The sequence below is a fragment of the Malaya genurostris genome, unplaced genomic scaffold, assembly GCF_030247185.1.
Source record: "Malaya genurostris strain Urasoe2022 unplaced genomic scaffold, Malgen_1.1 HiC_scaffold_66, whole genome shotgun sequence".
In the NCBI taxonomy this organism is placed as follows: domain Eukaryota; kingdom Metazoa; phylum Arthropoda; class Insecta; order Diptera; family Culicidae; genus Malaya; species Malaya genurostris.
The window spans coordinates 3,716-31,106 of NW_026682699.1; the positions used below are offsets into that span (position 1 = coordinate 3,716).

A 27,391-nucleotide genomic window follows, 5' to 3' on the forward strand; every position below is an offset into this window, starting at 1 on the left:
GGAAATATTCCAGAAATCCTTCCTGTCGATTAGTTTTGAATATTTCTGGCTTGTACACTTTCGATTTGTGCAGTTTAGAGTCATATTTCGTCTTCAGAACTAAAGAATCTCCTTTGATAGATTTCTGTTTTGAAAAAAAATAGAAGGTGAATAAAATGTTGAGATTTTTTTGTTTTTTATTGGAAGTGATTTTTCAATTCAAGCTAGAGTAAAAGCTTCAGTAGTTATCTCATATACGAAAACCATCAATTAGAGTGAGATCTGTTACATCTGTTCGAGCATTCGCTTCCAGTTTTCGCAACGAAAATTGTTCAATACTGCTGCTATGGTATTGAACAATTTTCGAACTATTTTTTCTACGCTATTGCTCCTTAGAGCCAAAGCCTATTCGAGTACAATTGTTACAATAGCCCTAGTTAGCATACCTACTTAAATCATGTGTCGATTTTCATTTTTTAAATATTGTTCTGATCTTTGAGAGCGAGTCATTTCACCGAAAGCAGCTTTACTGAATGAGTCATCTCTACGAAAGCTATTTAAATGAAGGAGTTATTTCTCTGGATTTATGGTTTAACTAAAATATCGCTTGTTTATTTTTCAAAAAATTACAAAACGACCGTTGATGCTTTGTAATGATGTAATTTATTTCCTGCCTAGATTCCTGTAACCTCGTTTGCCCGGTCTACTCCAAGCTAGGTTTCGTTGACTGAGCTAGATCCGAACGAGCCTCAACGAGGTCGGACAGCACACTAATAAAAAAGGGGCGAATTTAGTATGGAACCTAAAGAGCTTTCATTTGAATCTAAGTTTGTGTAAATCGGTTCAGCCATCTCTGAGGAACAGCTAGAACTGCCTTCAGGCAAGCTATCAAGCAGAGCAAGGCGAACTGTTACAAGGAGTTATGCCAGTGAGCCGACGTTAACTCCTGGGGAAACGCCACCCAAGTAACAATTTTTGTTATGCTAGCTTATTTTTGACTAGTTTGCAACCAGAAATTTGAGTTATTGTTACATCTAACCATCTAACATCTAACCACTTGCGTGACTCAAAAAACGCAGTTTCTACTAGTTTCTATGTCGGTTAAAAGGAAGTTGTCGTTATGTTGTAATGCCATACTGAAATAACTTATTTTCCATAACTTGAAAATAACTTATTTTCAAGTAAACTAGTTGAAACTTTGTTGCCATCGACATTATAAACATTGAATGAATCCATAATATTTTCCTATCAACAATAAAAAGGCAATATAGTACTTGAAATTACAAATTTGATACAAGGTACAAATTTCACAACGATTTTAAAACTATCGAGCGGAATTAAATTTTAATTAACTGTTTTTTATGCCCCTTCAATCAAAATCTGTTTATGAACAATAAACAACGAAAAAACCTTATGATCAGAATGCTCAAAATTAATCCAAGTAGAGTGATTTCTCATTATTTTAAATTCATATATCGTGTAATCGATGTTTAATCCCTATATTGTTTTCTTCGAGTTTATAATAGTGCATAGAACAAAAAGGACTATTCTGCCTTACATTATTTTCGTCAAAAAGTAGTTATCCTTCTTCTTGCGACTCCATAGTGTGATCGCCATATTCAAGCCAACAAAAGTTTTTTAGGTTGCATTTCCGTTATCATTACATTGGGAAAACCTACCGATAGCTATCTGAAGCAATGCAGAAATTGTATTTTATAATCTTATAATATCTGAGTTATTGCTACATCAATTATCCGTAACGATTTACATATACGCTTACGTATTTATAATGGTTTCGCAACCTTTTTTCAACTAGTAGCTAAAAGCATAGCTGTGATTAAAGATATGTTAGAATCAAGTAACGATTACTTACAAATGATAGCTACTTCAATGTTTATGCTATGAAGAAACACTGCCGTCACCTTGTTTTAACCAGCATAAAATAAATAACATGTTCGTGCTCTTGTTGCAACATAGTTGGACTAAGTGGTATCAGAACTAGTTACGGGTTGCTAATATTTGAGTCAAATAAACTTATTTTCAACTAGTAGCTAGAAGCATAGTTGTTATTAAAGATAAGTTTGGATTAAGTAGTGATAGCTTATAATTTATAGTTAATTCAATATGACAAAAAGATGTGGTGATTTTAAACCTAAATAACTATTTCGTAACTAGTTGTGTTATGAAGAAACATTGATGTCACCTTGTTTTATCCAGTATAACATAAAAAACATATTCGTGCTCTCGTTGCAACATAGTTTGGACTTAGTCGCATCAGAACTAGGTGTGGATTGCTACTTGGGCTACCGCATTGTAATGGCTATGCTGAAGGGCCCAATGACGCCAGTCGAAATGTTCCCAGACACACTGACGGGTATCGTGGAGGGTTTATTTCTAAACACGGTACGACTATGTGGCCACCTACGCCGTACAGCGAGGGCGGTGCGGAATTTGCCGTAAACCGACTGGTCTGAAACGACGAGCTCGTTGCCGTTGAAGGTGAAGAGGGCTCCCGGTCTAACGTGACGTTGAAGGCAGCGATCCTGGAGTTTCCAGATATGTTCAGGTTAGTGTTGCAGAAATGCCTGGAGGAAGGCAATTTTCCGGATATATGGAAGGCCCAAAAACTAGTGCTGCTGCCAAAACCAGAAAAGCAGCTGAGAGATCCAGCATCGTACAGGCCGATCTGCGTGTGAGAGGGCTGTCCACGATGCAGTTCGGTTTCCGCAAGGGAAAATCGACGGTGGATGCAATTCGGACCGTCGTCGAGAAGGCGGAAAGGGCATCTTTATGCAAGCGGAGAGGAAATCGCTACTGCGCCGTGGTAACGATAGGTGTTAAAAACGCGTTTAACAGCGCCAGTTGGGAAGCTATCGCCGCAGCCTTGAATAAAATGCCAGTCCCCGACTATCTATGTAGAATTCTAAGCAACTACTTCCAGAATAGAGTCCTTGTGTACGAAACTAACGTAGGGCAGAGGTCGTTTAGAGTGACAGTAATTGTTCCACAGGGGTCAATACTTGGCCCAACGCTCTGGAACGTAATGTACAATGGTGTGTTATCACTGAAGTTTCCGGCAGACGTCATTATCGTGGGGTTCGCAGACGACGAAATGCTGGTATCGGAGTCAATAAACACTGTCGAAAGATGGGTAAATGGAGTGAGGCTGCAGATAGCCCATCATAAGACATAAGTTCTCGTAGTCAGTAACCGCAAAGCAGTCCAAATGCTGGAGATCACGATCGAGGAGAAGAGAATGCCGGCTATGCCTGCGGAAAGGCGGCGAAGGCGGTTAATACAATAGCGAGGATTATGCCAAACGTAGGCGGTCCAAGAAGTAGTAAGAGGCGCCTCTTGGCAAACGTTGCAACCTCAATGCTTAGGTATGGCGTGCCACTCTGGGCTGTGGCGCTGAAAACTAAGAGAAACCGTGGAAAGCTGAACAGTGTGTTCCGGTTCATGGCTATGAGAATCGCGAGTGCCTACAGAACAATCTCGTCGGAGGCTGTATGCGTTATCGCTGGGATGATACCCATCTGCATCACCCTAGAAGAAGACGTCGAGTGCTACCGGTGAAGGAAAGCTAGGAATACGAGAGCAGCTGCAAGAACGGACTCGAAGTGGCAACAAAAGTGGGACAATGCGGCGAACGAAAGGTGGACCCACCGACTGATCCCAAACGTGTCGGCGTGGGGAACAAGAAGCATGAAGGGATAAACTTCCAGTTGACGCAGTTTCTGTCCGGGCATGGCTGTTTTCGAAAGTATCTGTTTCGGTTTGGTCACGCGTCTTCCCCTCTTTGTCCGGAGTGTGTGAACGTGAAGGAAACACCGGTGCACGTCGTCTTTGAATGCCCTAGGTTCGAACAGATACGCAGAAATATGCGCGGCGTGACAGTCGACAACATTGTAGAGGAGATGTGTCGCGACGAAGACACGTGCCACGTTGTTGACAGAGCAGTAACGGGGATGATTTGCGCGCTGCAGAGGAAGTGACGCGAAGACCAGAGAGCGCCGAACAGTGATCCGGGTAGGAATGATCCACCGACATGACTGAGTCGTCCGTAACAACACATACTGAAGCGCAGAGCAATAGGCGGCCGCGATCACCGGCCACTAAAGGACCAGCGAACAAGCGTTGGTTCGGGAGTTTTTCAGTCATCGGGGAACTCTCCGTCGGTGTAGTCTAAATCCTTCGCGTGGGATTAGACGAGTAGATTGCGACGTATCACTGGTATGGATCGTCTGGGCGAGTGAATCGGAAGCCTTCCTTCAACCGGAATCACTGGAGCAACTCAGGTACCCTGCCGATCGATCCGGGTATCGGAAGCGACGGTTACGGGAGAACTTCCATCGTCGGGAAATTCTCCGTCGGGGTAGGGTAGATCCTTCGTCGAGGACTAGCCGAGTAAAAGTCACAGCACCGAAGTCGAGTCGTCGGGGCGCCAGTGAACCGGATAACCGGCTCCAACCGGAATCATCGGACCGACCTAGGCACTCCTTCGAGTGTTCCGGTGACATAATCATGAATCGGGATCGGGAGAACTTCCTTCGCCGGGGAACTCTCCGTCGGTGTAGGTTAGATCTTTCGCCGGGGACTAACCGAGTAGAAGCCACAGCATCGAAACCGAGGCGCCAGTAAACTGGAAGCCATGCTCCAACCGGAATTACAGGACCAACCTCGGCACTCATTCGAGTGTCCCGCGTGGCAAAATACGAGATTCGGTGTCGGGAGGGACTCTTTCGCCGGGGAGCTCTCCGTCGTCGTAGTCTAGACCCTTCGACGGGGATTAGATGAGTAGATTGCGACGCAGCTCTGGTATGGATCGTCGGGGCACCAGTGAACCGGAAGTCATCCTCCAACCGGGATCACTGGACCGACCCAGGCACCCTGCCGTTCGAACCGTTCACGGGTTTGGGAACGTCGGTCCGGGGAAACTTACATCGTCGAGGAACTTTTCCGTCGATGTAGGCTAGATCCATCATCGGGGATTAGCCGAGTAAATCGCGACGTAGACCAGTCCTGGGTAGTCGAGGCGTCAACGAATCGAGAGTGGTGGTGCTTCAGCACAGCCCCCTGCCGAAGTAATACCTTATGGTAGCCTCGGCAGGATGAGGGGAACGAAGCTTAGGGGGTGTTTTAGGTCAGGTTCGACTCCCACATACCAAGTTTACTTGTGTGCAGGTAGTTTGACGATCCGGCGGTTTCACCTCCTACAAAAAAAAAGAAAAAATTCATACATACACACACAGTTTTTTTTGTTTTCCATGAGATGTAGATGTACCAGCATAACCAAAAATAGTTCGTATATCGATGAATTAATATGTTGAATAAATTGTAAGCAGTTTGTTTTGAGGCCAGCTTTCTATGACGGGTTGAATTTCAAAAACACGTCACCCTGTAATTTCAAAATTTGGAAGTCGGATTCGGATAAAATTCACTAATTTTGTTTTGGCCTTCTTTCAGCTTCTCTATTCCTGATAATTTCGGATATGAAATTCGGAAATCGATGTAGCTGAAATCAGTTAAATTCGCCTACTGTATTTAAAGCCATTTCATTAGATTCGAACTTTTTAGAAATCAGTGTAGCCATAGTGGTGCGTTTAGCATCAAATTTATCTCTGGTAGAACTGAAATAAATTTATTAGGTCGTCGACTCTCAAAATTTGTGATAAAAATTTGTGATAAACCAGATAAATTTATGTGAAATTTTACAGTAATCACCCTGTATCTCCTGAGCCAGAAGTCGGATCTGATTAAAACCCAACAGTTTTCATGGAAACTTTTGACCTTTTATTTGAGTGTTGGATGAACGAAATCGGTTCAGCCATCTACGAGCAAAATGAGTGACAATATTTCAATTTCATTACGCATATCATTCTGTATTTCCGGAACCAGAGGTCGAATCCAAATGAAATTCGGAAACCTTATATGGGGGAGCATCAAACTGTTCATATGAGTCTAAGTTTGTAGAAATCAGTTAAGCCATCTCCGAGAAACATTAATGAAATAATGAAATTATTTTTCACACACAAATTTGTTTATCTCGATGAACTTCTTCGAATGCTATAAGGGTGTAAGAAGCAGTGATGCCAGATCTGCAGGTTTGTCTGTAAATCTGCAGATTTCGGACATAGTGCTGCAATTATTGTGGCAAGCAATATAAATCAATATTAACATGAAATTGTTTCGAATTTGAAAATACTGCTATCTTTCTAATGCTACCTTTCTAATACCTATGCCATGTTCGAACGATTATGTTACCAAAAACAAACCGTGCTAAAATCGAAACGTCATGAAAAAGGGTGCTGTGCATAATCTTTTAGATACTTAGAAACAATTGCATAAAACAGTATTGAAAATCGTGTTTGGCTTTGCTCCGAAACATCGCGTTTTCATTAAGCACGTAAAACTCCTACTACTGAAATACGAGAAAAAGGCGCTTTGACAAAATATCGATATCTCTGTTAAAAATTGACGGATTTTAACAATCTATGGCTAGTTGGATAGCTATTACCATGCGTAATCTAAGTCCAAAAACATATTCTGTTTTCAAGGTCGATTGTGACAGATATTTTCAAAAAACTGAAAATTTTGACATAAAACTTCGTATGACTCAAAAAGTAAACATCCTATCTTTATTTTAAGACTAGTTTGATCAAAATCTGTCCAGTCATCTCTGAGATCTCGACCTACATTGATCCACCTAGCAGTGTAATGATGCCTTTCCCATAGTACTGCATTCCATCAAACAGAAACCGGAAGGCGATCTGAATAGCATCAGGAGTTTTGTTTAGGACCATCTGCCCTTTAATTTGAAGCTAATTTTGTGAAAACTCGAATTCCATATTGATGATTTCGATCGATATAACCGAAGACTGTGTGGCAATCAAACATGTAATATAACCTACAAACAGTTTCATTACCAATTTAAACGGTATTTTAAGTGATTTATATCGTTGCTTCAATGGATTGAGCTTGGAATAAGGTTTACTCACTTCTTCAGTGAGACTCAGTTGAGTTGAGTTTCAACCTATTTCGGATTTGATAACAATATAGTTTCAACTTTTTCGTTTATTGTTTGTCTGTGATAAAATTATTTTCCTAAACAAGAAATTAAGTTTGTTTCGTGGCTCAACGTGTGTGTTTTTAATTCTCAAAAATCGGTAATTTAATTGATGCTCTAATCCTAATAATCGTAAGGTGTCAATTTAGGCTGATTCCAAGCCTCTGTGATCCGTGTTTATACTTCTCTCTGTTTAGGTGCCATGGCCAATTGTACAGTAGACAATAAACAATGTCGTGTATGTTCCAGCCAATTAATCAATTTCAATTTCTGTCCGTTATCGAACACCTCCATCACCACTGACAGCGGAAATAACTATCCCATTTATCTCGCACGAGGCTTTTCTTCCGTACTCCCGAGGCGAAGACGTGCACAGGAAAATCTGTTCCACCAAGCTGGAGAAGGAGAAGTGACACAATGTGTTCTGACGACCGGTGGCCATTTTTCGTCTTTTCTTGACGACGGAAAGCATCCAGAACACCTCAAGGCATGGTTATTTCTTGTCTCCATCGACTGCCGTCGTCCCGTTGGATATAAATCCGATTATAAAAGATCGTCGTCTTATTATGTGAAATATATTGCAATTTATTTTCATTCGCACGTGGGGCGCTGTCATCTTTCTCGACTTCCTCCGACAGGATCGAGGGTGAACTGATCAATTTCCGTCACCCTGCCTAAGTTGTATGATTGTATGTAGCCGATGTCAATAGTGAGCTTGGAAGCCGTTATCTAACAAAAATGTCTAGAAACTGACATTTCATCTCCAGAAAAGCTTAACTAGCAAACGTCGAATGTGAATCGAATTTAAATAAACAAGACACCACCCTAACCAACTCTACCTTAAAGTGATGCCTGCTAACTTAACCGGTTGAACGAACATCTTTAAGAACCGGAAGCCATATGATGTGGTTAGAGAGACGCTTTGGGTGAGGGGAAATGCTCCTGCAACAAGCCGCGGCCTGGCTTTAGATGGGAAGCAGCCCAACAGGTGTGCGAACCGAAGCAGATTTTGTGGTTTACCCGCAGTCGCATTGTCCACTACTTCGGCTTAGTTGCCTCAGGAAGAACGAGAAAATATTGTGTCCATTGTCAGTCTAATATATCATTTAACGGAACTACGATGGATGGGTAAAGAGTGTTGAACGGTGCGGGCACTAACGGTTCCATAAATCCGTCGGTTTGCTTTGTTCAAGCTTTTAGCTTGTGGGTGGTAGGTGACTGTCACAGACTCTACAGACTTGACAAACTTCACTGTGTTCTATGAAAAATGCGGTTGATTAGCGAGTCTTTTGGATTGACAGACACATTAAATTTACCTTTTTACATGAACCTGATCATGAAGATGAAAGACCTGAATAGAATGCTGTCTCATTATCACAATTTATTAAAATTATATTAGTTCCATAAAAGCACTAATCTAATGACAATCTAAAAATTAGAGTAATTTCACACTGGCGACATATTATTTGAAGCAAATTAAAATACTTTGCACTAACATTTGAAAATTTGTTGTTTTATTAGCATAGATGTATTTATTCATTGAGTAAATTACATCGCTCAAACACTTAATACATCACTCAATTATGGCTAACTAAGAACATCACATTTTCATCAATGCAATGTACTTCAAGAGCAATACAATCATTACAACGCTTCTCTCACTTCTCTATTCCGTGATTGTAGAAAGATTTGTCTTTTGTCTCAAAATTCACATTCCACAATTGCTTCTTCATTTGTGGTATTTTTGCTTTTCGCTACAGAAAGGTAACAGAATTACTGGTAAAACCAACTTTTGGCCTCGGAGACCCATTGTATTATATACTATTCGACTCAGCTCGACGAGATCAGCAATGTATGTCGCATGTAACGCACTTTTATTCTTACCGCTCATTTTTTTCAGAGAAGGGAGACCCGATTACAAAAAAAACTTAGGCTCGTTTTAATGCTACTATTAGTTCATTAAACAGGTTTGAAGTTCAAATGGCTGTCACTGACGATTCCGGGGATACGATGGTATAAGTGACGTTGACGTAAAAACTCATTACAGCTTCACCTTTCCGGATATGGATTAACTGATATCAATAATTTTAGGCTCGTTCGAGTCTAAAATTGGACTGTAGGTCCATATCGAAGATCATATGGCTGGCACGTCAAATTTCGGAGATATAAATACAAGTGACGTAACAGTCAAATTGAATACGTGAATACGTCTTACTTCACTTTCAGGCGCCTTTCCGAAATTCAAGAGTGGACAGCCTTTTCGAAATACAAGAGTGGACAGAACTTAATCGTAATTCATTTCTCCATACCAGCGGAAATGTATTTAGGCAGTTCAGCACCCAAGTAACAATTTTTGTTATGCTAGCTTATTTTTGACTAGTTTGCAACCAGAAATTTGAGTTATTGTTACTAACATCTAACCACCTGCGTCACTCAAAAAGCGCAGTTTCTATGTCGGTTAAAAAGAAGTTTCTATGTCGGTTAAAAAGAAGTTGTCGTTACGTTGTAATGCCATACTGAAAAAACTTATTTTTCCAGATAATTTGTTTTCAAGTAAACTAGTTGAACTTTGCCGCCATCGAAATTATAAACACTGAATGAATCCATAATGTTTTTCTATCAACATTAAAAAGGCAGAATAGTATTTGAAATTACAAATTTGATACAAGGTACAAATTTCACAACGATTTTAAAACTGTCGAGCGGAATTAAATTTTAATGACCTTTTTTTTATGCGCCTTCAATCAAATTTTATTTATGATGATATGAACAATAAACAACTAAAAAACCTTATGTTTAGATTGCTCAAAATTAATCCAAGTATAGCGATTTATGATTTTTTTTAAATTCATATATCATGATAATTGTAATACCACAATCCAAATCCAAATATTTATTTATTCGAGTTTATAATAGTGCATAAAACAAATATGACTATTCTGCCTTTCATTATTTTCACCAAAAAGTAGTTTTGAAAATATTTGTCGAAATGACTATTTTGCCTTTCTCTATAGAAAGGTATTAGAATTGCTGGAAAAACCGACTTTCGAACGGAGCCTCGGAGACCCATAGTGTTATATACCATTCGACTCAGCTCGACGAGATCGGAAAATGTCTGTGTGTGTGTGTGTGTGTGTATGTGTGTGTGTGTGTATGTGTGTGTGTATGTGTGTGCACTTTTCGAAGATATTTGAACGCGCTCAATTTTCTCAGAGATGGCTCAACCGATTTTAACAAACTTGGGCTCGTTTGAAAGCTACTATCGGGGCATTGATCAAGTTCGAAGATAAAATGGCTGTGACTTTTGGTTCCGGAGATATGATTGTATAAGTGACGTAACCCACAAAAAGCGTTGTATTTGAACGCGCTCAATTTTCTCAGAGATGGCTGAACCGATTTGAACAAACTTGGACTCGTTTGAAAGCTACTGGCGGGCCATTGATCAAGTTCGAAGATCAAATGGCTGTGACTTTTGGTTCCGGAGATATGATTGTATAAGTGACGTAACCGACAGAAAGCGTTGTATTTGAACGCGCTCAATTTTCTCAGAGATGGCTGATCCGATTTTAACAAACTTGGGCTCGTTTGAAAGCTACTGTCGGGCCGTTGATCAAGTTCGAAGATCAAATGGTTGTGACTTTTGGTTCCAGATATATGATGGTATAAGTGACGTAACCGACAAAACACGTTGATTTTTACCGCTCTTGTATATATAAGGGTGCCAAAATTTTGGGATCAACTCTATTTTCGTAAAGTTCTAGTGCTCAAAAGTTTAAGCACTCCGAAAAAAGCCTTCATGCAAAATTTGACCTAAATTGGACATGCTTAAGGGGTGCTGCCCGGTGGTAAAGGTTTGACAATTATCGATCTTGAAAAAGCACCATAGGGGGGAGTACATGAAATTTCCAAAATCGAAAATTTTTTTTGATGCCAAAACTCTTAAAACTGCATAAAACATCGAAATTTAGTGTCATCTCAAAAAAATTTTTTTTTGAAAAAATCAACTTTCTGGGACTTAGAAAAATTTTCATATTTTTTCTAAGTCCTAAAAAGTCGATTTTTTCAAAAAAAATTTTTTTCGAGATGACACTAAATCTCGACGTTTCATGCAATTCTAAGCCTTTTGGCATCAAAAATTTTTTTTCGATTTCGAAAATTTCATGTACTCCCCCCTATGGTGATTTTTCAAGATATATTAAAATTTCACTAAGTGGACTAAGAAGGCTTTTTTTAGATTAGCATCACTGTTCTCATACAAATAGGCAACGCAAATGTCAAGCACTAGTTTGGAAAAATGATGCTGACTGTGTGACATAAACACTGAAGCATGCTTCTGTGAACTACTCGAATCAATCTGAATCAATTGGCGTCTAAAATTATTTTATAAATGTATGAAACATATTTTCATGAGACTGTTATGAAAGAAGAGAAAGGCATTATCACACCACTAGGTGGATTAAGAAGGGTTTTTTAGTTGAATTCACCAATTAAACGTGCTGTCATTTCTCAGGCACACTTAATATCCATTCAACAAATTTTTTAGTTGAATTCGAGAAATAAAGCGTTGTTTTCAACCAACATAAATGGTTAAATTGGTTTCTGCAATTAGCAGCTATATTGCACTCTGTCACCGAAAAAACTTTAACACCGTTATGACTACTAGCCACTAGATGGCACACTACTACCGAAAAAAAATTCAGTCGTGCACGGAACGACCGAAATTAGCTCTGCGCCTAATTCGTATTACTGTTTTTGAATTAGTTGATTTTAACTACAAAATTTCCAAAATAACTATAAAATTAGTTAAAATTGAGAATTTACTTTGCTGAAAAAACTCTTATTTTTAGAGAATGTGTTTAGTTGGTCAATATCCTGGACACAAACCAGCAATATTTCAATCCAACACGAAATTCTCATTGACAACTAATTTTGTTATTAAAATCAGAAAATTTGTTTCTATTTATCTATCACCATCATTACTGAAGGACAGCACAAAGAAAACAAAAATGAAATTGGTCTTATTAACAAGTTTATTAGCCAAAAACTCATGAGAAGTGTCAGAGCAAAACAATCCATTAAAAAGCTAAAAAGGACAGTCTTATTGAAACTGCTTGAAAATTGTTTTTATGTTTTTCGCATGTGTTCGATATATCTTTATTTAAATTTCTAAACCAATATGTAAAAATGTCGTAAACTGTTAGTGGAAATCGTATTTATTCAGAATTTGTGCGCACTTGAAGCGATTGTGCGTAATAATGTTTTTACGCGGAACAGTGAAGTGAATTTCGAATGTTTCACTCTAATTGTGATGAAGTTTTTTTGTATCTTCCAACCTTCCGGGCTACGCCGTCCAATGTACTACTTGTATTCGGTGTTTGTTTTCCGAGTGCTAAAAGTTTTCAGTGATAATGAAGAAAACAGTGATTTAGAGGAAAAAAATTCAAAAAGATGTTTATGTTTCGTTTATGTCTTTTTCTTAAATACAACATCGTATTTATACCTGCCAATATAGAAAAGACAACCGCGTCTGAAATTTGTTCGGCAGTAGTGTGCCATCTAGTGGCTAGTAGTCATTACGGTGTTACCGTTTCGGTGACAGGGCGCCATATAGCTGCAGATTGCAGAAGCGAATTCAACCATTCATATTGGTTGAAAACAACATTTTATTTCTTTAATTCAACTAAAAAATTAGTTGAATGGAAATGAAATGTGCCTAAGCTAAGAAATGACAGCACGTTTAATTTGTGAATTCAACTAAAAAAAAATAGTCATTTCAACAAATATTTTATTATTATTAAGGGAATGAGAATAAAAATCTAAATTAGCAAAAGTAAGATTTTTTTAGTTGTCTCAAAAAATAACTAACTAAAATCAGCAAATCAACTAAATTTTTCGCGAAAATGCTGATTTCGGTCGTTCCGTGTGGTAATCTTTTCTATATTGGCAGGTATAAATACGATGTTGTATTGGAGAAAAAGACATAAGCGAAATATAAACTTCTTTTTGTTTTTTTTTTTGTTTTAAATCGCTGTTTTCTTCATTCGACTTCGCGAAATCGACTCTCTCACTGAAAACTTTGAGCACTCGGAAAACAAAAACCGAATACAAGTAGTACACCGGACGGCGTAGCCCGGAAGATTGGAAGATATATTTATTTCTGATATTACATCCTTCAAGATTTTATCTGATCAACAATTCTTCTCCATGTAACTCGATCCATGGCTGCTTGCCTCCAACCACGTCGGCGCCCGATACTATCCAGGTTTCGCTCCACTTGGTCCAGCCACCGTGAACGCTGCGCTCCTCTTTGTCTCGTACCTGCCGGATTAGAGGTGAACACCAACTTGGTGGGGCTGTTTTCCGGCATTCTCACGACATGCCCCGCCCACCGTACCCTTCCAGCCTGGGCTACTTTCCGGATACTTGGCTCACCGTAGAGTTGCGCTAGTTCGTGGTTCATTCTTCTCCTCCACACTCCATTCTCCTGCGCACCACCGAAGATCGTTCTCAGCACCCTCCTTTCGAAGACTTCGAGTGCTTGCAGGTCCCCCTCGAGCATTGTCCACGTTTCGTGCCCGTAGAGAACCACCGGTCTTATCAGTGATTTGTACATGGTGCACTTCGTGCGGGGGTGAAGTTTCCTGGATCTCAATGTTTTGTGGAGTCCATAGTAGGCACGACTTCCGGATATAATGCGCCTCCTGATCTCCCGGCTGGTGTCGTTGTCCGCAGTCACCAGTGAGCCAAGATAGATGAACTCGTCAACCACCTCGAACTCGTCGCCGTCGATCGTAATACTGCTGCCCAGACGTTGCCTATCGCGTTCAGTTCCGCCAGCCAGCATGTACTTTGTCTTAGACACATTTATCCTCAGTCCTACTCGTGCCGCTTCGCGCTTTAGTCGGGTATACAGATCTGCTACCGTCTCCTTGTTTCTACCGATTATATCCACGTCATCAGCGAAGCACACGAATTGTCCGGACTTCGTGAAAATCGTGCCCCGCATGTTGAACCGCGCTCTTCGCATAACTCCTTCAAGTGCGATGTTGAACAGCAGGCAGGACAACCCATCACCTTGTCTTAATCCCCTACGTGATTCGAACGGTTCCGAGAAACCGCCCGCAATCTTGACACAACACTGTACACCATCCATCGTAGCCTTAATCAGTCTTGTCAGCTTCCCAGGGAAGCCGTTCTCGTCCATAATTTTCCATAGCTCTACACGGTCTACCGTGTCGTATGCGGCTTTGAAGTCGATAAACAGATGATGCGTCGGGACCCGGTACTCACGGCATTTTTGGAGGATTTGCCGTATAGTGAAGATTTGGTCGTTTGTTGATCTGCCGTTGATGAACCCGGCCTGATAACTCCCGACAAATCCATTTACCAGTGGTGATAGGCGCCGGAACAGGATCTGGGATAACACTTTGTAGGCGGCATTTGACACTGTGATTGCCCTGTAGTTTGCACAGTCCAATTTGTCACCTTTCTTGTATATCGGGGTGATGACCCCTTCCTTCCACTCCTCCGGTAGCTGTTCTCTGTCCCAGATCTCTTCGATTATTCGGTGCATGCATTCCGTCAGTTTCTCCGGTCCCCTTTTGAAGAGTTCTGCTCCTAGACCATCCTTACCAGTTGCTTTGTTGTTCTTGAGCTGTTGGATAGCCTCCTTGACCTCGTTCATAGTGGGCACTGGTACATCTCCGTCGGCTGTAACACTGACATAATCTTCCTCCTCCAACGCCTGATTGTCCGCCTGTGCACTATTCAGATGTTCATCGTAGTGCTGCCTCCACCTTTCGATCACCTCACGTTCGTCCGTCAGGATGCCACCTTCCTTGTCTCTACACATTTCGGCTCGCGGCATGAAGCCGTTGCGAGAGTCATTCAGCTTCCTGTAGAACGCCCGTGTATCCTGAGAACGATACAGCATCTCCATCTCCTCTCTCTCCGACTCTTCCAGGTGGCGCTTTTTGTCCCGGAAAAGGCGAGTTTGCTGCTTTCGTCTCTGTCGATACGATTCCACGTTCTGACGGGTGGCTTGACGCAACATCGCTGCGCGTGCTGCATTCTTCTCGTCCAATATCTCCTGGCATTCGCCGTCGAACCATTCGTTCCGTCGACTCCTTGGCACGTATCCCAGGACGCTCTCCGCAGCATTGCTGATGGCTGCTTTAGTTCTGGTCCAGCAGTCCTCCAGGGGAGCATCATTGAGCTCCTCCTCCGCTAGTAACGCTGCTTCGAGATGCCGATTGGAAGATACAAAAAACATCATTTGACATGTACAATTAGAGTGCAACATTCGAAATTTACTTCACTGTTCCGCGTAAAAACATTATTACGCACAATCGCTTCAAGTGCACACAAACTATGAATAAATACACTTTCCACTAACAGCTTACGTCATTTTTACATATCGGTTTAGAAATTTATACATGAATATATCGTAACACATGCGAAAAACATCTAAAAAATTTGCAAGCAGTTTCAACAAGACTGTCCGTTTTAGCTTTTTAATGGATTGTTTTGCTTCTCATGACACTTCTCATGAGTTTTCGGCTAATAATCTTGTTAATAAAACCAATTTCATTTTTGTTTTCTTTGTGCTGTCCTTCAGTAATGATGGTAATAGATAAATAGAAACAATTTTTCTGATTTTAATATCAACATTAGTTGTCAATGAGAATTTCGTGTTGGATTGAAATATTACTGGTTTGTGTCCAGAATATTCGCCAACTAAACACATTCTCTAAAAATAAGAGTTTTTTTCAGACAAGTAAATTCTCAATTTTAACTAATTTTATAGTTATTCTGGAAATTTTGTTGTTAAAAGCAACTAATTCAAAAACAGTAATACGAATTAGGCGCAGAGCTAATTTCGGTCGTTCCGTGCAGTAACAATTCACATGTACGCTAACGTATTTATAAGGGTTTCGCAACGGAAAATAAACCTTTTTTCAACTAGTAGCTAAAAGCATAGCTGTGATTAAAAATATGTTAGAATCAAGTAACGATAACTTACAAATGATAGTTAGTTCAATGTTTACGTTATAAAGAAACACTGCTGGCACCTGGTTTTAACCAGTATAACATAAAAAACATGTTCGTGCTCTTGTTGCAACACAGTTGGGTTAAGGGGTATCAAAACTAGTTACGGGTTGCTACTATTGGAGTCAAATAAACTTATTTTCAACTAGTAGCTAGAAGCATTGTTGTTATTAAAGATATGTTTGGATTAAGTAATGATAACTTATAATTTATAATTAATTCAATATGACAGAAAGATGTGATAATTTGAAAACTAAATAACTATTTCGCAACTAGTTATATTATGAAGACACATTGCTGTCACCTTGTTTTAACCAGTATAACATAAAAAACATTTTCGTGCTTTTGTTGTAACATAGTTTGGACTTAGTCGCATAAGAACTAGTTGCGGATTGCTACTTGAGTTTCAGTAGTATGAGATACACACAAATAACTCAATTTTTTACGTTTAACGGCTTTAACCTACACGGACATAATTCTTATTCTAGAAATGAGCAAAACGTGTCATGATTTGTGAAAAATAATATATTTTCATATTATGATAATACACCATGATTAAAACTTCTTGGACCATGATCCATTTGAACTGATTTCGCTGAAATTTGAACGTAGCGCACTTGACGTTGTTGGGTATAACTTCGGGCGTGTTTCTGCTAAAAAATTCTATATCATTTCTAAGAGTATTATTTAGTAACCTGGCCTGAATTAAGTTTCAAGTGTAATTTTCAAAATTGAATAAAATTGCACAAAAATTATCCGTACCAATCGATTACAAGGTATATTTTGTGGAAAAATTTTCAAATAATTTTTGCTGAAGCTATACTGCCCATACTTGCATATCAGTCCCATATGGAAAATCGGCATATCGAGAAAAAGATGATTAAAAATTTTATTTCCGATTTTTTTTATTAATTGTGCTACCTAATGTTAAATCATGGTAACATATTGTTACATAAAATATCGGTAATACACCTTGCAACAAATGAAATATTGCAACAAATGAAATTATTGAAATTTGCACTGAATGGGACTGACATGCGGGTACTTTGCATATGGGACAGTCATGAGTTGGTATTTTTTTTCACATTTTACTGAACAAACCCTCAACTTTGATTGCAATGCCTGAAAGTATATTGAGGATAGATCTCATTCCTCGAACTTAAATAAAATCTATAATTGTATTTGAATACGGAAAAACCAGCGATCGCAAAACAACTAAAATATTATAAAATCGATTTTTATTGGTTAAAATTTGGTACAACTAATCGATAGTTATTTTAACTAAACTTTCATTTTTGATTTATCGTGCTGGCAGTTTAGCAATGACACCCAGCAAAGACACGCACCACAAACGAGTAATGAAACTTTACAGTTGAGTAATGACATACACCCTAATGCTTATGACAGACATGTGATATCGGTATCACTGTACACCATGAAATCACATGTCTGTCACCCTGAATCACGGTGATATCACGCGAGCATCATGGTACAACGGCACGGAACCACCCGCGATCCCATTTCAACCAGAATATTAGTTGATTTTCTGAATTCGATTGGTTAAAATTTGGTACAACTAATCGATTGTTGTTTTAACTAAACTGTCATTTTTGTTTTTCGATTAGCAGAAACAATGGTTGAAACAACTAATTTAACTGTTTGAAGAAAAAAATGCTGTCAATTAGTGAGGACACATACCTTTCAATTTCAACAAATATTTTAGTTGAAATAACTTATGTTGTTATTGAAACAAAATTCTGTTAGTTGAAAAATAAATCCGTTTTATTTGTTTTAGACATTGCAAATAGTTGGAATAAATTATCATTACGAAATCAGAACTGATCTGATCTCTAAGTGATTTTGATTTTTGTATGATCATGATCATGTCAAGTCGAGATCAGTAAAGATCTAAATTTTAAAAAAATACTTCTGATTCGATCGGAAATGATTGATGTAGAAAAACGTTTTTAATCAGCAAAAGTGCCCGGAGGGGCGAGTGCGAAATTATTAAATTTACCTAAAATGAGTATTGGAAGATGATGCCTTCAAACGGTTGAACTAAAGTTATGCACTGATAATTTTAGTCAATTTATATGAGCTTAAGTGCATCAACCGCTGGGAATTGGAATTTTGAGACGGCAATTCAAACGCGCCTTTCAATCGCAGCGCGTTCTGTGTGTTTGAAACCCTTCGCTCCTGTTACTTTTATAAATTATTATAAAATTCATGTCAAAAAGCGTTTTATTACCTATTTTTATATATATAAAAAATAGGTATAGAATTCGCTCAAACTTTCGAAAACTTTTCCGAGGCCCGGAGGGCCGAATGACATATACCAATCGATTCAGCTCGACGAACTGAGCAAATGTCTGTGTGTGTGTGTGTGTGTGTGTGTGTGTGTGTGTGTGTGTGTGTGTGTGTGTGTGTGTGTGTGTGTGTATGTGTGTGTCCGTATGTGTGTTGTCAACTAAGAGGTCGAGATCTCAGAGATGGCTGGACCGATTTTCATCAAACTAGTCGCAAATGAAAGGTCTCCCCGTCACCCAAAACGCTATTGAATGGTTTTGAGATCGGATGTTTACTTTTTGAGTTATACAAAGTTTTATGTCAAAATTTTCAGTTTTTTGACAGTATCTGTCACAATTGACCTTCAAAACAGAATATGTTTTCAGACTTAGATTCCGCACGGTAATACCTATCCAACAAGCCATAGATTGTTAAAATCCGTCCATTTTTAACGGAGATATCGAAATTTTTCTGTAAGCGACTTTTCCCCCTATTCCAGCAGTAGGAGTTTTGAGCGCTGTATGACAAAGAAATGCTTGGGAGCAACGGAAAACACGATTTTTTATACTGTTACATACAATTGTTTCTAAGAACCAAAATGATTGTGTACAGCATTCTTTTTCATGACATTTAGCCTCGGACCGATTTTGGCACGGCTCGTTTTTGGCAACATAATCGTTCGAATATGACATATATAAACCAGATGATGGCAGAATTTTTTTTAATTATTTTGTTTTAAACTACTTACAGCAATAAATGCTGGAACAACATAACATCCATATACCATTCGAATCAGTTCGTCGAGATCAGCAAATGCGTGTGTGACAAATAACTTCAATTAATTTTCTCGGAAAATTTCTTTTCTACAAATTCAGATTCATACGAAAAGTCGTATGCTCCCAAACAAAGTTCCTGCATTATGTTTGGTTCCGACCTCTGGTTTCGGAACTACAGGATGATATGTGAAACGAAATCAAAATTGTGTAACTCATTTTTCTTGAAGATGGCTGAACCGATCTAAGATGCAAATGAAATCTAAGAATCATCTAAGATTCAAATGAAAAGTTTCAAAGTTCTATAAAACATCTTGCTTTTCAGTCAGATCCAACTTCCGGTTTCGGGGATTGTATAAAAATGTCTATTCCACATAATTTAATCAGGTTTATCGGGTTAGCAGATTTGGATAGTCGATAAAAAAATTAACTTTTTTCAGTTTTAGTGGTATTCAGTTGTCGATCAGAAGGCACCTAAAAATTTAATTCGTGCTATGATCTCTCAAAGATGTCTTAACTGATTTTCAAATGTTTTGAAACAAATGTAAAGTGTACAGCTACTCAGGTGAATTTATTTGACTTCGGCCATACCGCTTTTAGAATTCCGGTTCCAGTATAAAATCGTTTCTCAAAGCTCAATCGTTTTCTCAAAAAAAGCCTAATCAAATTTCAGAAACAAAAATTTTAATTAAAACAAACTTATATACAAAAATTAATTATTTTATCCAATTATGACTTCCGGTTCTCGAATTACATGATGATGAATTTTTAAAATTCAAACCGATATAGAAGATGACAATCCCGAAAAGCTTCAAAGTTGAACTCAAAACTGTTGTAATTTATTCGTCATATGGCCATACGAATCGGTTTGGGTTATGCTGGTTCCTGAATACCGGCTCTGGAAGTACCTTAAATTACCGTAAACTCTAGAGTGGAACTTACATATCATGGCATGTTTAATCGATTATCACACTTCTAGATTCAAATTCGATCCGATTTGCAGTTTCGACATTACAGAGTAATGAGTGATTAAAATCTCAAATTGTCGCTTAAAACGAGGGTCATTAAAATAATGTCATAAAAACTTAAACACCGAAGAATATTCATGCAAAAAACACATGCGGATTGATAAAAATAGGTATCATCTCACTGCTAGGTGGATTAAACACGTTTTGCTAATGCATGAACATCATCATCGGTATCAAACAGCTGGAAGTAAAACAGTCTGCTGGAAGTAAATCAATGATCGAATTTGAAGCATAATATTTTTGCGCATACCTGAAAGATTACGAGATGATCATTCATTCACATTTTATAATTTGTCACCAAATCTTTTCCATCTTGAACAAGGTTAACTTTATCACAACACCGCTGTAAGATAAACACTTGTTATCATAATTTTCTCAAATCGAATGAACACGATTTCACCAAACGCTTTAACCATCGATGTTGTTTTCATTGACATTTTGAAGCGACGCGAACAGATTTCAACTAAAAAAGTTGTTGATTTTGCATTGCGATTATTGTTTGGCTTTCAACTGTCTCCGGCATTTGACAGCATTCAAGACAACATATTTTTCAACTACTTGAATATATGCAAATCAAAAACCATGTTGGTTGAATCAAAAAGAAATTAGTTAAATCAACTATCGCAAAAATCAAAAACTGCGATATCGCAATTTTATGATCGAAGGGTTCTCCGTGGGTGATTTCCGTACTACGGTCATTCATCGTTGTACTGAGCAAAATCACATCAGTGTTTACTGCTACCAGCGCCATTGGTGAGCGGCGGTGAACTCATGAAACAATATTTCCTTCGTCTGGGCATCAAATAATAAACAACCATCGTCATATTTTTAAAAAAATCTCGGTAAAATGCTAACAAGCATCATAAAACATATATTTTATCAACGTTGCAGCATCACACCAAGAAATGTCAATAAATTTGGTGAAGTTTTGAAATACAAATAGGGAAAATAATATATTCATATTTGCACATAAAAACAACACTATTGAGTAACTGTTTTCTATTCAATAGCAAGTAAATTTATTGTTGCAATGGATGATTGACGATGCATAAATTTTCTACGATTTCAATCGGTGCAATTTTCGTGAGTTAAGTGCTGAAATTATACCAATTAACTGGGTAAAGATACGGGCGCATGGCACTTTGGATGAAGCAATAGAGAAATTCTATTATGAATTAGATGCAATTTTTCGATATCTCGTGCCTAGAAGAAAACGCAGATATCAATCTAATAAAAAACAACCTTGGTGAATGGAGAGCTGCGTAACCTCAGGAATCGTCTAAGGAAAGCTCGCAAACGATTTTTCCGGACAAAAAATCTAGATGATAAATTGCTCGTTCGTGATTTGGAACACCAATTTGAATTATTGAACGCATCGTGTTTTCGGTTGTACGTTTCACGGATGGAGATCAGTCAGAATCGTATCTGAGTAGTTTGCCGACGTATTCTTTGAGTATACCTGCTACTGCTTTTACTGAACGCGAGGTGTACAACAATCTACGACAAGTCGATGGATCGAAAGGGCCAGGATCTGACGGGTTACCTCCGACGCTCGTGAAGGAATGTTCTTCTGCTTTGGCTTTACCTTCATCTCTGCTTTTCAACCGCTCGCTTGCCGAGCACTATTTTCCAGCGAAGTGGAAAGAAGCTGTAATTGTTCCTGTTCACAAAACTGTAAACGTGCACGATGTCACCAATTATAGAGGAATTTCTATCCTAAGCTGTTTACCAAAAGTATTCGAACGCATGGTGTTGGATGTTCTTTGCCCATCAGTAAAGCACATTACTTCCACTGATCAGCATGGGTTTGTCAAAAAGCGGTCTACTACCACCAATTTAATGAGCTACGTTTCTTTATTGATAGACAAACTTGGAAAACGACAACAAATCGATGCGGTGTATTTTGATTTTTCAAAAGTATTCGACCGTGTTCCTCATCAGTTCGCTGTGGAAAAATTGAGGCGTAGTGGATTCCCTGTTTGGTTAACAAATTGGATTCTATCATATCTCACGGATCGTAATGCTTCCGTACGAATCGGATCTGCACTCTCGGATTCATTTCACGTTACTTCGGGTGTACCGCAAGGGAGCCATCTCGGACCACTTCTTTTCGTGTTATTCGTGAACGATCTTTACCGTGAATTGTCGTCATTTAAAGTAACGTATGCTGACGACCTCAAAATTTATCGCATCATTACAAGCCTTGTGGATTGCTGTGCTCTACAAATGGATATTGACCGAATCCTTGATTTGTGTGACAGAAACGGCATGACAGTAAACGTTAAGAAATGTAATGTGATCACTTTCTCACGGGCACAGTCTCCAATTATTTTCGAATACTCCATGATGATGGCTTCAGTTGAACGAGTTTCGTCTATTAAAGACTTGGGCATTATTCTCGATTGCAAGCTTCGTTTCATCGAACAGTTTTCATTCGTTACTGCGAAGGCCTATGCAGTTTTGGGACTAATCAAACGAAACACTCAAAACTTCAACGACGTGTACTGCCTCAAGACAGTTTACATCGCACTAGTACGCAGTATTCTGGAGTATGGAGTTACAATTTGTGCTCCGTATCACGGTATTTACATCGATCGGATCGAAAGGGTGCAGAAGTGCTTCGTCCGATTCGCACTCCGAAGACTACCTTGGATAAATCGTCCTCAACTACCTCGTTACGAGAATCTCTGTGCTCTCACCAACCTACCTACTTTACAAAACAGACGAATACTCCTTCAACAACTCTTCGTGTTCGACCTACTGAATGACAACATTGATTGCCCCATACTACTGGAAAGAATTAATTTTAACGTTTCGGGAAGATCATTGCGAAGAACGGATTTTCTTCGTCGCTCACTTCATCGCACACAGTATGGCCAAAACAACCCAATGGATGTCTGTTGTTATCGTTTCAATACCGTGTATCATTTATTTGATTTTAATATGAGCAAAGACACATTCAAATCGAAAATAATATTTTTAAGTCAACATAAGTGTGTATCAATAAAGTAAAAGTCTGTGCGATAGGTCACCTCTAGTCGAAGACAATAAAGAAATAAATAAATAAAAAATACAATGATTCATATTTTGAATGAACATGTGGTAATAATAAACGATAAATATCCAATACATCAATAAACCAATTGTGTAATCATCGTGTTTATTGATGACCAATCGAAATTCCATCTATCACAATGGTCCCCTATATTCACTTCTTGTAACTCTGAATCTTCTAATTACTTTGTCTTATATCATTAGATTGAATGCCGTTGGATAAAAAAAAACTTGTTTTTAAATTGTCTTGTCAAAGAGTCTTATTTTTGGTATAAATAGGGAACAGCGAATCATGTCTTTCAGTAGAATTGGTAAATTGAAGCAGAACACGTAGCAAGTAACATATTCAATTTAATAAATACTTGTAGTAGTTTTCAGTGTTACTTCATAAACTTCACAACTTTAAACTTCTTAAAATCCTAATAAAACCATTATGAAATTATATTCCAGTCTAGTAGACCATTTTTCATAAGATTTATGAAGCAAAATTATGCATCAAGCCTATGTCAAATCTATTGCGGAATGATCTAAAATTCAAGAATGTTTCAAGATCAGCTGTTACGCTGATACAATTTTCCTGGAATATGTGTGTGCCATGCCGATTTCGATGGTCACAAACTAAGAATATCTTAGATTTATTTATTACTTTGGAACTCAATGTTAAAAGTTTATGCGCTTTTATTTTTATCGTGAATATGCGGGTGAAAAAGGAATTAGGATTGAACATCTTGAAATTTATGCTGATTCAACAGAAGTTGGTATGATTTACAAACAAAATTTAGTGATTCATCAGCTTTTTGGTTGAAATCGGCGTCGTTGCATAAAAATAGTGTTCGTGTTTCGAAAAGTAGTTCTAAATGCCTTTCATATTTCCTCCATTTTTTATTTTTATTCGATGTCAGTGAGTGTTACAGCAGAACATCAAAATTATGGGCTTAAAATTTTCCCTAATGCTAATCACATTTGAACAATGAAGGAAAAACTCCTGTATCCCAGAACAAACGTGTCATAAATGTACCTTAAACCCATAAAAATTGATATGAGTGAAACTGTCATTCGATGAACACTCACACATAAAATTAGTTGGATAATTCAGAGAGGCATTGATTATATCTGTCATAAATCAATTACTAGAAATACACCTCAAACCGCAAAAATTTTTGGTTTCTATATTATCGAGTTCTTCTGAGTTGTTTCGTTTCACTGTATATTCATTCTGTGCGCAAAACATGTCTGTCACCTTATCGTTGTACGCGTACAGCGTTGTACAGAAATCACATGTCTGTCAGTGGTATAAGAGGGAATGAAACGTTTCAAAGAGGTGTCACTCGTGCAAATGAGCAATGACACAATCCTAGAAAAGTTATCTGTATGCACGAAAGCAAACAATATTTAGTTATTTGACCTTAAGACACCTATTGCAATAAATATTTTTTACTGTTAGTCTTTTCGAGGGCAGCTAATCGGTCACCGCTTGAACTCACAGATGATATAGAAATACAACAATAGATTATAATTCGAAAGAGGGAATTCACCAGCAAAATGTTCACAGGGCATTAAAAAATGACTCGCTGGAAGAGCTTTTTTGATTTCGTTTTCAAACATGTTGCTGATAAACCTAATGCTACATATGCACTTTCAAGAAAAGACAAACACTATTACTTTATTTTAGCAGTAATTCTTAAGCGTTAAGCGTTTTTAATTACTTTTAATTTTAAGTTCATGTTAATGTAAACTGTCCGAAAATACATAACTCGAAGATGAAATTAAAACATTTATACTGTGGGAACACCTATGTTTTTCAATTAACTTTTGTATTGTTATGTAAACTTTCACTTGCATGAAACGGCCACTACATAACTGACATAAATGATGCCATTGAAAATTTCCAATATGAAGAGGATTATTGTTCTGCGTTTTGCTGTCTTCGTTCTCCGCTAAGTGACAGTATTTGAATATATCAATTTCTTTTACCTGAGTGGTTATGACAAAATCAGCGGATATGTTAGTTAAATCAATAACATTTTAGTTGAAACAACCAGGGCGTGAAACAACAATTCCAGTATTGTAATTTTGTGATCTGCGGGTTCTCCGTGAACCTTTGACATAATGGGTATGATGAGAAAAAAATCAAAAAGGACACTTGACCAGAAATAGGATTAAAATTCTCGATCAAAATGTTTGAATGATATGCAGTATCAAAATTCACTAACTTAATCCGTCCGAAATTATATTAATCGGTGTTTAACATTCGAGCAATCTGTTTGTTGCTACTGGACAAAAACTCAAATACAGGTTTTCAACTCATGCTTCAGCAAATCCGATTTAAATTTACATTTCGCAACAAAAAAGTTTTTTGTTCCACGGTACACAGAAATCGTCTTCCGGGCACATTTTTCTTCTAGTAACTGCTGCCTAAACAAAATACCCATTTCCAAATCTTGGTATAAAAACTGAAGCAATATTTTCGAAACCCTTTGAAAACAAGGCAAGCCTTTTGTTCCTACATACGAAAACCATACTCTTTTGACAAAGCTTATTTCTTTTTCGGAAGGTGAAATATGAACAAACAAAAACAGCTGCTTTCTTAACGGAAATGTGTGCAGCTTTGACATCAAAACTCAATTTGGCTGTCATCATGATGCACTTTGGGTTACATTTACCATCAACCAACTGCAACTAGTGGGAAGAAAAGTACTCCTGATCACGTTCGCCCGGGTCAAAACCAGGTAAGACGTGCAAGTTGCATATAGCTGGCAATGCAAATCTGCAACTATCTGAATATTCTTTAACTATGCACATCTGCCGCACATGTTCGTCTTAAAGTTCGTGGTATCAAAATGCGGAAAGAAAATTGGCTAGAATAAGAAGTTCAAGTTGTTGGGCACCGTTGAGTGGGGTGAAGTTGCCTGATCATTATTAGATTCGAATTTTACGCCATCTCACGGATCAATAGATATTAATTTAGTATAAACTATGAATTGATAACAAAGAATGCAAATTCTGGTTTGTGTTAATATACAGTACAATACTCACCACTACGCTAACTTTTGCACCACCAGCACCGTAACCGGACATCGCATATGCACCTTCCATGCCGGTCAGCAGCATTCCAAACACCGATGCAAGTACGACTGCTGCCACCGCTGGGTGGAAAACATGTGTGATTATGCTGGTGACGGAAAATATGCAGCTTCTACGCGAAATGTTCAGAAAGAAAGAAGAGAGAAAAAAAGTTCCTTCAGATTAGGTGCAACCAGTTTAGTAAAGTAGAACAGCTAGTGAATTCTCAGCAGACGGCTCTACCAACAGGAAGAATGATTTATGCGAAAATCCTGACCATTCACAAACCCGGCACGTTGTGAAATCGGATGGGTCCTGAGGGCGCTTGGTCGTCGAGATGAGAAAATATTTGAATAACGAGATTTTGAACACTTACCGGTGTCGGAGAATTGTACTGGTTCTGCTAGGGCCAACCGGTCGTGTCATGGTTCGGGAATTTTTTTTTTCGTTTGTTTGTTTGCTCTGACTACTTGTGATGTAGACTGGTTTTCTTTGGCATCTCGTATGTTTATCTCGGACAAGAGTACTCAATAAGCTCTGTATATTGTTCTAGCACTTTCCGATCCGACGCTTGTGTGGAACTTCTAGGTATGCTTGAAACTAACTTCAACTAAGCTCTATCAGCACCTTTAGAAGTATCAATGCAAACTGTAACACATGAAAAGCAAATATTTTTGATTAGTACACTTAAAAGAAGATTTCTTTTAATTTATTTTATGTTCGCTAACTCCGTCGTTCGATGACATCTTCAATGAACTACGCCAGAGCCAAAATAAGTATTTAAACTAAGCTACACCACAACTCCGTTTATTATCTCGAAACGATAACTGTACTATGATCTAGTGAACAAAAAATTTATTCTAGTCATAAAGACGAATGACAGACACTGATATACGAACAGGTAAAGTTATGCGATTAGAATGTGCAGATAACTGGTTCTTTAGCAAAAATGTTGAAAAGCAGTTTCGAATAAAACTATTATAGATCGTTATCACCATAGCCATCTGTCTTCTTTTTCTATCGTAAAAAGTGACGAGGGCGATTTCTAAGGTTGCTGAACCCAATTTGAACCCATTACTAGAACTGTCGATTTG

General features: G+C 38.2%; 1 protein-coding gene across 1 annotated transcript; it reads right to left on the minus strand.

Moving 5' to 3' along the window:
* On the minus strand, window positions 1–26,931 carry LOC131440072 (uncharacterized; the record flags this gene model as incomplete). The annotated part of the gene is made up of 3 exons (XM_058611166.1): window positions 26,674–26,931; window positions 26,271–26,430; window positions 1–124 (listed from the first exon to the last, which is right to left on the minus strand). Coding segments are annotated over exons 1-3 (334 nt in total), but the record flags the coding sequence as incomplete, so codon positions are not given.
* Between the last annotated feature and the right edge of the window lie 460 nt (window positions 26,932–27,391).